The 13,903-nt window shown below is 39.6% G+C and overlaps 1 protein-coding gene across 2 annotated transcripts in view; it reads right to left on the bottom strand.

Moving 5' to 3' along the window:
* Synj (synaptojanin) overlaps positions 1-13,903 on the bottom strand; it is a 107,709-nt gene that overhangs the window by 24,858 nt on the left and 68,948 nt on the right. For both annotated transcript variants that reach the window (XM_083117936.1, XM_083117937.1), the window contains exon 18: positions 11,467-11,652. In XM_083117936.1, coding sequence (XP_082974062.1) covers positions 11,467-11,652 — 186 coding nt within the window. The remainder of the gene's footprint in view (positions 1-11,466; positions 11,653-13,903) is intronic.

Here is a 13,903-nt window from a genome sequence, read left to right as displayed (position 1 = left end):
AGGGAGAGACCAAGATGTCGGTGAAAAGAGCAGATATTGGAGAGTGTTAGGAGAAGAGGACAAGATTGGAACACTGTGGAAAGAGAGGATTGGTTGAAGACCAGAACAAAATGGAGAGGCTTGACTTATATGCTGACCCAGCTGGAGGCAGGAAACTGTGAAGGATGATGATCACACAAGAATATGATCACTACATTAAATAGCTTTCTTCTGCCACATTATGAACATATGAACATCTATATTTAAAATTCTCATAAAGTCAACAAATTGTGTCATATTATTACACCATTGATAGTTTTGTCTGTATTCCAATAATATGCATAATGTGAAGTAGAAATTACAGAGAAAAAAATGATTGCTATTTATTAGCTTTCATACAAAACTCTGTTCAAAACAAATCAAAATGTATGCCTTAATCAAGATTTGAATGTTTAATGAACATTATTAAATTTTGATAAACTGTACTCATTTAATTTCTCTTACATAGCAATGCATGTTTAAACTCAAGATAAACAGTAACACATACTACAAATTTTAAATAAGTGAAGTTAAAAATATTGTGATATATGAAATACAAACTGGAAGCATATATGTATGTATCCTACATTCGAATAATACAGTAATTTAATAGAAGAGTACCACATGCACGGACTTGACCAAGGAAAAGCAGTCTGTGACATGATGCTGCTTTGAAAAATATTTAATGGTAAATTTTGTTCTTGTCTATGGATCACACAAATTAAAATAATAATAATAATAATAATCCGTCGGGCAACAGCCCATGAAGGGCCTAGGCATACCTACCGACTGCCGGTCTCCCTCCCACGCTTTCCTTCGTCACCTCTAAGCGTGGAGATCTTCAACCAGTAGTGGAATAGTCGGGGGGTCAGCCCGACGTATCCCCAGCCGTTATAGTAGATCTCCGTGACCGGACACAAATTAAAATATATATTCCAAATACTAAGAAATGCCTAACACTGAAACTTTTTATGTGAATAGAACATGAACAGATATAATGAAAATGCCTGCTATCTAGACAATGAAAGTGCTCTACAATCCTGTAGGATGGATATATATATATATATATATATATATATATATATATATATATATATATATATATATATATATATATATACACACGTATATATATATATATATAGGAAAATTCAAAATTTTCGCTAATTTATAGCATCATCGGTGTGAGAAGAAACAGAAGACGGAACCGGAAGTTGGGGTCCTGCAGAGTTGCCAGGTCCCCATTGAAGAAGAAGCGGTGCGTAGAACGAAAAAAAAAAACACTGTTTCGTCACCAGGCTCGTCGTAAACTGTGAGTTTGTAGGATGAGTTGGGAGGGAGGGCAGGAGGGTGGGTGAGGGTTGGGCATTACTGGGTGGCCTTGTTCAGGCCAGGTGGAGTGGTTGCACTCATGGCCGATATATAGGCCCTCTCCCATCTTTTGCGAACAGAGGTGTTGGCTGGTTGGGGTAGGAGGTGGATGATCGCTACCCGGAAGCAGTCGTTGAAACTGATGTTGTGGTGGTTGGTGTGGACGGCGACAGTGAAGTCCAGGTTGTGGGTGGAGGAGCGGTGGTTATTGATGCGGAGGTTGAGGGCCGTTGATGTTTCCCCCAGGTAAAAATCACCACAGATGTTGCAGGTGAGGATGTAGATAAGGTTTGAGGCATGGCAGGTCCCTTTGGGATGGAGGGTAAATTTGCCAGTGGCCGTGTGCACCTGGAGGGTGTCAGAAGTGATGAGGATGGGGCAGGTCTTGCACCTGGGTCGGTTGCATTTATGGGCAGGGGGGTGTTGGATGTGTGGTGAAGGAGTGTTGTGGACCAGGATGTTTTGGAGGTTAGGGGGGCATTTGAAAACCACCCTGGGTTTGTCGGGAAATATGTTTTTGGTTTCGGGATCACTGTGGAGGATTGGGAGAAGAGAGTGCAGTGTGTGCCTGATTTTGTTGAGGTGGGGATGATATTGGGTGATGAGTGCAGGTGGGTTGGTGGCAGCAGGCAGCAGGTGCTTGGTCACCAAGCAAATATCACGAGCTGCCTCACATACCACTACCACCAAGAAACCTGCTGCCACCAACCCACCTGCACTCATCACCCAATATCATCCCCACCTCAACAAAATCAGGCACACACTGCACTCTCTTCTCCCAATCCTCCACAGTGATCCCGAAACCAAAAACATATTTCCCGACAAACCCAGGGTGGTTTTCAAATGCCCCCCTAACCTCCAAAACATCCTGGTCCACAACACTCCTTCACCACACATCCAACACCCCCCTGCCCATAAATGCAACCGACCCAGGTGCAAGACCTGCCCCATCCTCATCACTTCTGACACCCTCCAGGTGCACACGGCCACTGGCAAATTTACCCTCCATCCCAAAGGGACCTGCCATGCCTCAAACCTTATCTACATCCTCACCTGCAACATCTGTGGTGATTTTTACCTGGGGGAAACATCAACGGCCCTCAACCTCCGCATCAATAACCACCGCTCCTCCACCCACAACCTGGACTTCACTGTCGCCGTCCACACCAACCACCACAACATCAGTTTCAACGACTGCTTCCGGGTAGCGATCATCCACCTCCTACCCCAACCAGCCAACACCTCTGTTCGCAAAAGATGGGAGAGGGCCTATATATCGGCCATGAGTGCAACCACTCCACCTGGCCTGAACAAGGCCACCCAGTAATGCCCAACCCTCACCCACCCTCCTGCCCTCCCTCCCAACTCATCCTACAAACTCACAGTTTACGACGAGCCTGGTGACGAAACAGTGTTGTTGTTTTTTTTTTTTGTTTTTTTCGTTCTACGCACCGCTTCTTCTTCAATGGGGACCTGGCAACTCTGCAGGACCCCAACTTCCGGTTCAGTCTTCTGTTTCTTCTCACACCGATGATGCTATAAATTAGCGAAAATTTTGAATTTTCCTACTGTCCGGTGAGTGTTTCCTTTTACCTTATTTGATTTTTACTTAGCCCTTTTGGCTTATATATATATATATATATATATATATATATATATATATATATATATGTATATATATATATATATAAATGGATGTGTGTGCATGAGTGTGTATATGTTTGTTCTGGAATAACTCTTGAACGCCTGGAGCAATTTCAACCAAACTTGGTACATGTATCACTTGCAATCTGGAAATAATATTTTTGTGGTAACACACCCCTGGCACCCCTAGGGGTGGTGTGGGAAGGGGTGACATGTAAAAATAATCGTGAACAACCAATATTAAATTCCACACAAACAGACATCCGTGACTCTATGCAATCCCACACGACGATATTGTTTCTCGGGTTGTCTAACATTCAGGCTGACTTGACTTTGTGTTGCGAAAATGACCGATATTATAGATCCACCAACTTATTTGAAACCCTGGCCAGAAACAAGTGGTGCTAGTGTCGAATGTTTAGGAACTCTGGGGCAAGGGAAGGGATGGCAGAAACACGTGTTTTCTCCCCTGTGTTGCCAAATCTAGAAGTGGGCATGTGCCGTGAAAGGTTTACAAGTAAATAAATATGCAGGCCGAATATTAAGTCTCGCAGAAGGATATCAACAATTTAAACACATAAGATTAATATGCTAAAGTATGCAAACTATAAAAAAAATATGTAAAAAAAAAAGCAACTTACCAGGTATCCAAAAAAGTTCATGCCGTATTTTGCAGTGAGAAATAAAGACACTGTAATTTCTGGCAAATGTATTTTATTCAGAAAAATAAGCTCCTTCAGCTTCAATTACATTATCCCAACGAGATACAAGCTTATAAATCCCGCATTTGTAAAAGTTCTGGTCCCTAGGAGCAAAACAATTGTCCTATGACCTGCGTGACATCATCTCGGTTTAGGAACTGTTGCTCACGCAAATGGTTATCCATGGCCAAAAACAAGTGAAAGTCTGATGGGGCAATGTCCGGGGAATAAGGAGGAAGAGGTAAAATTTCCCAACCAAGTGTGTTGATTACCTCCTTGGTCGCTTTCTCCGTATGAGGTCTAGCGTTGTCTTGAAGAAGGATTACTCCTTTCCTGTTGACTAGTGCTGGCTGCTTCGGACGCAGTGCAGCTGCAACCCTTTGCAACTGGGACGAGTACACCTCCGATGTGATGGTTTTGCCATGCTCTAGCAATTCAAAGTGCACAACACCAGCGCTGGTCCACCAAACACAGAGCAGTACCTTCTGTTCATGAATGTTTTCTTTGGGGGTCAATGCAACACAACCAGGGGACGACCAATGATGTTTTCTTTTGCGGTTACTGTATAACACCCATTTCTCGTCACATGTCAATATCTGGTTCAGGAATGGGGCTTTCTTGTGGCGTGACAGCAATGATGCGCTAATGGTGAGCCTCTGCCGTTTGTTTTCCTCAGACAAACCGTGAGGAACCCACTTACTGAGCTTCCAAGTCTTCCCGAGGTTGTGCAGATGCAATCGAATGGTTTCCTCCGACACTCCAAACCCTCGTGCATGTTCTTTGCACGTTTGCTGTGGATCACGCTCGATGGGCTCCTTCAGCAGGGCTTCGTCGAAAGTGGCGGGGCGTCCAGCTCGAGGCTTGTCCTGGAGGTTCTCATCGCCCGATGCAAATCGACTGAACCACTTTCGCGCTGTGCGCTCACTCACTGATGCCTCTCCAAACGCGGAGCATATCTTTCGAGCAGCGGCTGCAGCATTGCTGCCAAATTTGAACTCATACAGTAAACACGGCCGTAAAACGTCCTTTGACACTGACATGTCCCTTCAGGATTGTAGTTTCTACAGACCTGCTGTCTATGCGACCGACACGCCTCCCAACTCTGCACTGACTGACGGTTACCGGGAATGTAAACTTCTGATGTCATCAAGACAGGATTGCTGACACATGCCGTTTGACTTTCACTTTTCGTTCCAGCGGCACGAACTTTTTTGGATACCTGGTACTTTTGGGTTCTTGCCTCCAGTTGGCCTGGATGCAGATTATAAGGTGTCTATGCTGGAGAGATCCGAATTCGAACTTTCGCTGTCACTGTCGCTATTTACATTGCTACTTTCGGAACCCGATTCCAGGTTTATAATCAATGTTTCAACTTCATCTTCGAGAATTCCATCATTCCTCTGGTATTCTTTTTCCAAACGGATGGCATGTTGGCACATACAATCCCATTCCTGCACTGTAACACTGTCAATTGCACTTTTGGTAAGAGCCCTTATTTCTCTCAAATTTGAACTTAGGTTTCGTGAGGCAACTCTACGCTTTATGGTGCTCCATATGTACTTGATCGGGTTCAAGTCGCAGTGATATGGTGGAAGTCGAAGGACGTGGTGGCAGTGGGTTTTCAAAATTGTATCAGCTCGATATACCGGATCGGGAAGATTATTTTTTACTTTCAGCAACAATTCTGACTTTGTTTGTTCGATATCGAAAGTGATGTTATTTTTTAATAGCCATTCTTGAATCTCTAGTTTCTTACTTTTTGTGTTCGGGGCTTTATTGGTTTGAATTGAGTGGTAGGAAACATTATCCATAATAATGACAGATCTAGGTGGGAGATTCGGAATAAGTTTCTGTTCCAACCACTTCTCGAAGTTCTCGGAATTCATTTCGTTATGGTAATCGCCAGAAGTTGTTTTGGCCTGAAATATATGAAGTGGGCTTGAAACAAAACCCCATGGAATCCCTGGCGTGACTTATGATAAGTCTCTGCCCTGGACTGTCGTTTGTGAAGACACCTGACACATCTTCACTCTGCCAACATTTTTTTACTTTGTAATTAGGATGAATCCAAGTTTCATCAATGTAAACAACTGGCCTCCCTTCGTTGCGGAATCTGTTGATGGCACGAAGATATCTTGCTCTCCAAACCACAATGTTGCTTCGTTGAACCAGAGCTAAGCGAGAGTTTCTACATTTTTTAAATTTAAAGCCTATTTGTTTCATAATTTTCCGTAATGTTTCTCGGCCCCCCTGATAATTAATTTCTTCCTTAGCAATAGCTAAAAGTTTCAATATTGTAGGAACTTCTCTTTTCACTATGTACATTTCATGGATTTTCCTTCGCAGTATACACTTATCCATGTCGTCAATGACAATCTTATTCTGTCGAGCACGTCTCCGTTTACCAGGAGTTGACAATTTCTGGTCAGGGGTTTGTAAATCTTTTTTCTCTCTTTTCAGTTTTTTAAGCAATGACTCCGACCGTCCCGTTAGATATACTGCTCTCTTTAGGGGTTGATCGCGAGGATAATTCCACCCGTCTCTTTTCTCTTCTTCACACTTCTCGATGATTTGTACTAGCAAATTTCGCTCACTGCTGTGTACAACTTTCGACATTTTACACTTACTCAAAAACACGTCTACACACATCAACAACACTCCTCGAATTCTTGAAGATAGTAAAATTAGCAACACTGTGACAGCAGAAGTGGGAAGGCCCTTCCCCGACCAGCGCCAGAGCAAACACCGGGGGTGAAAGAAGGGGGTGGGGGAGGCCGGTTAGTTCGCATATTTTCCGAGGTTTCAGAAAGCTTGGTGGATCTATAGTGTGGAATCCATAGTTTACGGGGTCGCTAAGATGAATAGTGACACTCCCAATGCCGTTCAACTCCAAGTTCATTTTGCACTATAGTTAGAATTCATTATTTTCCTGTCTAATAGAGATTGGGATAAATAAATACCCGGGCAACACTGGGTAATCAGCTAGTATAATATAAAAACTGTGTCATTTATGAAATTTAAAAAAGTTGGTAATGAAAACACTGTCGACACAAGACTGAAGAATGTTACATAACATGTATAGCACTTTATTTTTCATATGCATCATTAATTATAATATGGACTCTTTTAACTGGGCATCAACCTGCCGAGTTCACTAGAAATAAATAACCGCAACAATACACCAAACATTTACATGGGCGTACCCAAAAGAAACCGAACTAATTTTGTGGTGGGCAGAGCTTTTGTAGTACCGCGTTTTGCTGCTAGGAGCACATAGAGCGAACCTTCCTGAGTCCGTAAGCCGAGTGCCGTCGCTGAAGCAGGTCAGGACATGTTTTGGCGGAGTTTATAGTGACAGCTGTTTTATGTGATAGTCGTTTTTGCAATGGCTGATTTTCGGGAACAGCATGCGGTGGTGAAATTCTGCTTTTTGCTCGGAAAGAGTGGAACAGAAACTCTTGAAATGTTAAAAACGGCGTACAAGGACGATGCTATGGGGAAAACTCAAGTGTTTGAGTGGTTTTCCCGTTTCAAAAATGGTGAAATGTCAATTGATGAAAAACCTGGTTGTCCTTCCACGGCCCGAACATATCGTGAAATCATCAACGAAGATCGACGACGGGCCATTGAACAAATTGTGGAACTGTTGGGAGTGAGTTGGAGTTCAGTGCAGTGAATTTTAGGCTTTCTACTTGGAAGTTTTGAAACGATTGCGCAACAGTGTGCGACGGAAGCGGCTTGATTTGTGGCAGTCGGGTGACTGGTTTTTCCATCATGACAATGACCCGGCTCACACAGCCCTGTCTGTACAACAATTCTTGACCAAAAATGGTATGACCTCTGTTCCTCACCCCCATACTCACCAGACCTTGCCCCGTGCGACTTTTTTTTTGTTTCCTAGAATGAAAGGAAAGCGTTTTGCTGATGTTGCTGAGGTGAAGAAAAAAAAAGGACGGAGGTGCTGTCACGCATCACAAAAGAAGACTTTAAAAAATATTTTGAAAAATTGAATCAAAGACTGGACAAGTGTCTTAATGCAAGTGGAGAGTACTTTGAAGGGGATTGAAGGTTTGTACTTAAATTGTGAATAAGTAAGTTCACAAAAAAATTAGTTCGGTTTCTTTTGGGTACACCCACGTATTTTAACCCTGACCATACAAACAATTACAGTTCTACAGGATCTGTTTCATGAATTATTCAGATAATCAGAAGGTAAATCTGAAACAATAGTGTATTCTGTATGAAACTTTTGTGTTTCCGAATTACAGAATTGGATAGTATCTTCAGATTAATTTTCATGGCTCACTGCCTTCATTCACTAAGGGTACGGCATCTCTTAGATGTGTGTGTTCGATGGCGTACCCTTAGTGGATGAAGGCAGTGAACATTCAAAATTAATCAGAAAAAACTATCCAATTCTGCAATGTGGAAAGACAAAAGTTCATGTACATAATACCTACACTGCGTTTACCTCATCCATTATGAATATTATTCTGTTTTAAGGATGTAAGTTGTAAGACTAAAATGTTTTCCTTTTTCCACAATTTCTCAAAATTTGTTTTCAGTTGGTGTATGATTTAACATAAACAGGGTGGCTACAGACAAGCAGAAATTAAATTCCCTGACTTTTCCAGGTTTTCCAGGACAAATTTTATATTTTTCCCTGACAATTGTAAACTAAGTACATATTTTTACAAATGTAAATAATAAACTAACATACAGATCCAGGTATGGATTGTGTTAAGTACCAATATTATCTTGAGAGAAACTTACTTTTTTTCCTCTATGATTTGAAACTGCAAAATAGTGAAGTTGGAAAATTATTACAATTCACAAGCTAGGGAAAATTTATTACAGGAATCTTTTCATATGCAGTCAGTTGTGAATAAAAAAATTGATTGTTGTGACTAAATGAGATTTGAGTGAAGTGCCATTGATGAAAAAAGAAATTTTGTAATTTATCAATCTCCTTAGACTTTCTCATTATAATATGTTGATATTTCCACTGAAGTTTGGATCCCTCTGCTTGCAAGACCCATGAGCGCACTCATTTTTCAATGCATTAACACTTGTATCATACTTCACTTCTCTCTCTAAATGAAACAACTTAACCTTTGCACATATGAGCGACAACTTACCTGGATGCCCCTCGTATAAATCAGTAGAGGAAAAGTGAAAATTTAGCAGGGCTGGCAGAAAAAACGTTGGTTACTGAAGAAAGTATGCTTTTAGGATTGATTGTTGCAAGTAATTATTATGCAAAAATATTTACCTATTTATTTTTATTATTATTGTTACTATATTTCAAACATTAAACGGTAAATGTCTGTTATATCGGAGACACATTTCTAACACATATTTTCAGTTTCAAATGGTTCATACTTACCAATTGTGTATTGCTGAACCTATTTCAAGGTGCCATTATGTTTTTACACGAAAATAACTTTGATTTTTCACATTACGAGTACTTCTTTTGGGTCCTTTCTTCCATTGCGGAACATAGAATATTTCGTGCACAGCTGTGGATCATCACGCATCGTGCTTGTGTTTTGTCAATTTGGAGTAGGCATGCAGTGTTGCAACCTTCTTAACCTAAAAATACTACTTTCGTGTTCATTATGTCATCACAAACCATTGACAGATAGCTACAAAAACCATTCCCGATAGCCCCAAAAACCATTCACGATAGCCCCAAAAACCACTGACGGATAGCCCCAAAAACCATTCACGACAGCCCCAAAAACCATTCATGATAGCCCCAAAAACCATTCACGTTAGCCCCACGAACCATTTCCGGCAAGGTTAGGTTAGGTAAGCATAGTTAAAAAAAATAAAAAAAATAAAATTCTGGTAAAAAAAGGCACGTTTGGAAACACTTCTTCCTCTCGCGAGACCGCGTGACTTTCGACACTCGCACCATCTGCAGGTTCATAATGGAAACAACGACATAATGTTGTCGCTTCGCACAAAAGGCTACTTTATTACATCAAAAGTGCTTATTTTCTGTTGTGCAGCATTCCATAGTGTCAAAATGCCTCCACGAAGTTTGATAAATGCACCAGAAACTCATTTCCATAAGTAGTTTCTCCTATAAATTTGAAGAAAAGTGTCTCCGATATAACAGACTTTTACCCATTAAACATTAACTTCACTGAATGGCAGATTAATAATCATCTATCACGAGTTTAAATGGATAGGGTGGAGTGGGGGGAGGGTGAATTGCAATGTGACTGTAGCAGTAAACTGAGGTTGGGAGCATGCACATGTCAAATTTTGTTAATGTTTACGAATGCAGATATCTGTTCCACTTTGTCATGATATTATTCAATAGATATATCCTGATTCGCTGGATTCTTGTCGTAGTTCAATGTCAATGTAAACATGTGTTAACCTGTATTATGTTAGGGAGATGAAAGAAAACCTTCCTATGCACTGCTACATTAAGTAAGGTAAAGTAAGCCAGAAGAGTAATACAATTCTAGCAGCATATTTGCAGTGGAGCAGCAGTGTAAGGTTCCATTTATGAATTTCATTTTTGTTGGTTGTTGCATCGGACAAACATCATAAACTACAAAATTTGTTATTCTGGGACATCCAAGGAACATCGGATTAATAAGAGCGCAATGCATGTGATGCAATTATTTTCGGATGTTGCATATGACAAATTTATAACAGAAGATTCCAAATACAGCATTAGCCATTTTACATTGGAATGTACTAACAGAAAATAACACGAAAAATAATAACAAACTAATATTACGTGTGATAATGTAACTTGCATATTTTTACTCAACAGGCTTCTAAAACGTGCCCGATTTTCAAAAGATGTATATTTTGTTTGTTAAATTATTGAATTGGCTGGGCAATCTGTGGAACAGGGAACAAATGTTGAACTGCTATGTCCGATATGTATAAAAAGTTTGTTCAATGAAACGTGGAACCACACCAGACAAACTCGGATGTACAGTCACGACACTTCTGGGTTGTAACTATCCCATTAAAAGTTAATGAAATTGTTACAACCCAGAATTGTCCATGACTGTACAAGGCTTTGTTTATGCATGCAATTTTTGAAATATGCTGTAGTGAAAAATTTTGTCGAAATTCAACATTAGTTGGACAGCAACATCCTCAACAAAAATTGCATGTATCAATGCAACATAAATGTTTGTCTGAAAAATGCTGTACCACGACATTCAACAAATTTTAGGGTTGCATAGCATCCTTATTTGCTTCCATGCTCTCTCAGAATGTCAGACAAAACTGCATTTTGTCTGACAACTATCGGACAGGGGCACAGTGCTGGTGCGCTCCTCCTCCCCCCCCCCTCCATCTGTTTGACAGCTCTGTCCCCTTACTACTCCCATACAGACAAGAAAAAAAATGAAAATTCAATGTATTTTCCATGTAATATTTAGAGGCTTATTAATTTTTTCTGCCCCTCTGGAAATGTCTCCCCCCCCCTTTCCATCACTGGTTTCTGGCACCGTGGTTGTGTTGTGCATAAAAGAGGCCTAAAAGTTGATGCCTAGACTTGAAAAGATTTCCTGTTCCCATACAGCACTTCATAATGACATCTTAAAAAAAAAGTCAATCAAGAAAAAATTCCCTGACATTTTTGACCTCTCAAATTCCCTAACTTTTCCTGGTTTTCCAGGTCTGTCGCCCCCTGATAAATTACATTTGCAAAGATCTAAAGAATTAAAAAAAATAGTAGAGATGAATTGAATACCTCCATAGTAGTTTTCTTTATAGCAGCCAGGGCACATTGTCCATTACGGAAGGTAATCCACATTGTATCATCTACAAATCTAACAAGAACGACTTCACCAAACTGTGCTAGTTCTTGAAGTAAGGCCATCATGAAGTCATCATCAAATACACTATAAACATCATCATTATATTCTTCCCCTTCAACCTGAAACAAACAAAAGCATTCTCTAAAATTGCTTCCTAGGAGATGAAAATATAATGTATGTAATGAACTAACAGATTAATATATAAAAGCACTGTACAATTAAACTGCACTTAAAATTATCTAAAACTTTACCATCTTCTTGTTTGTATTATTAAAGAAAAAGAGGTTATTGAGGTTATGAAAAGTGGCACAATAGATAAGGATCAATTGCCTGGGTAATCACAGAAGCAAGGATGATGTGGTTTGTCTATTTGTGTTATGCATGCATGCATTATTTACAAAAGGTGAAATAACATTCTGTATGTTCATGTTTCATGTTCTTGATAGTTGTGAGGTGTGCTTCCTACAGATTGTGTCGCCTCCCCGATGTCACAGTAGTAGCATCAATGCCTTGTAATTAAGAGGTCCCAGGATCGATACCCGGTGGAGACACATGGTGGTTCAGATTCCACTTCAAACTGTAGGTCCAGTCCCAATTAGCCATACTGTGCTTAAAGTGGACTTAAAACCCCAAATTAATCTATCAATTAAACTGTAGGTCCAGTCCCGATTAGCCTTACTGTGCATAAAGTGGACTTAAAACACCAAGTCAATGAATCAATCAATCAAACTTACAGATTGTGTCATGAAATGATGTGAAATAAACTCAAACACTAAATTTAGATTTCATTTAATCTTAATTATCCTATGAGTTATGCAAAATCACAAAAAATTGAATAATTCTGCTGTAAATATTTGAGAATCAACAATGGATTTCATTATGCAGGAATAAACAAACACTGATAACTACATAAATGTGCTATTAGGAACAAAAAGTTTATAAATAAGGAGAAACTAGTACTCACTTTTATCCGCGAAGCTGTTTTTTCTTCTTTTTCAATTAATTTCAGTGGCCACTGCCACCATACTCGTTGGAACTTGCTGTACTGTTGATTGGCGTGCGTCTTTTGTTCGTAGTTCTCTGGCTCCTGCTAGGTGCGCTGTTGTTAACTGTGCATCTTGGTTTGTGTCGTCTGCTATTTCCGGGCGATAACTGCTGTAGTAGACACAAACCCAGATGCACAGTTAACAACTACGAACAAAAGACGTACGCCAATCAACAGTACAGCAAGTTCCAATGAGGATGGTGGCAGTGGCCACTGAAATTAATCGAAAAAGAAGAAAAAACAGCTCTGCGGATAAAAGTGAGTACTAGTTTCTCCGTATTTATATACTACCGTGTCTCTCTTTTCTCAAGTATGAAATAGTTTATTTTATGAAATCAGTATAATTGTAAAATCAAAATTAATAGAACTTTGAAAAATGAGTTTTGAATGTAAGTAAGAACTTTATTCTGGTATATTAATGAAGGATAAAATACATAAAACTTTATTCTCCATAGCATTTTTGAGACAGAAGATAATCAGCAAAATATATGTGCAACTTTCACATGTCATGTTGTCAATGTGTTGCAAGTAAAATACACTAATAAGACACACTTCATCCTTATGGAAGGAAAATGCAAAAACTTTTGGCACTCTTTGAATTCAAACACATAGAAATCACATGCCTTACAAGAGACCATCAGAGCTTATACATATATGTGCATGCAAAATGTTTGTGTGTATGTTATTACAATTAATTCAACTATTATGAAGACTTTAAATATTTTAGATTATTACAGTAAAACATTAATTTTATGTTTTTCAGGGGACCAAGCTGAAAAATTTTTAAATGTGGAAAAATGTAATATTGAGGAAAATTCTATAATATTTTGCTCATTGGGACCATCAAAATTGAATGAATATTGTGGGAAAATGTAAAATCCGGGAACGAAATGGGGGTTCCACTGTGTACACTTAACTTTCAGTCCCAGAGAAACAATAAGCTATTAAATTTCCCATGGTTACAAATCACTCAAGCATATACAATCAAGCCCGACCCTGTGGCCGAGTGGTTAGCACATCGTGCTGCGATGCCAAGGTTCGAATCCCGGTCAGGTTTGGTTGTTTGTAAATGTCCATTCATCAATTTCATCATTTTATCACTCATCCCCATCTTCGCAAATTAGCCAAGAGGCACAAAACGCGAAGTAAAATAAAACTAAATCAAATCAAAAAAATCAATTCATATACAATCAAGGTTCCACTGTGTATTTATTACTAAAATATTGAATTACAGTGCTCAAAAAAAATTTGCATATTCAGTGTTTGTGATAATTTTATTGTACTAGATACATGGAATCATATTCAAGAGTACAGGGGAGACACAA

The sequence above is a fragment of the Lepisma saccharinum genome, chromosome 2 (genome assembly GCF_977018435.1).
Source record: "Lepisma saccharinum chromosome 2, izLepSacc3.1, whole genome shotgun sequence".
Taxonomy (NCBI): Eukaryota; Metazoa; Arthropoda; class Insecta; order Zygentoma; family Lepismatidae; genus Lepisma; species Lepisma saccharinum.
Note: the sequence above shows the minus strand (reverse complement) of the source record. Positions and strands in the feature narration are given on the sequence as shown.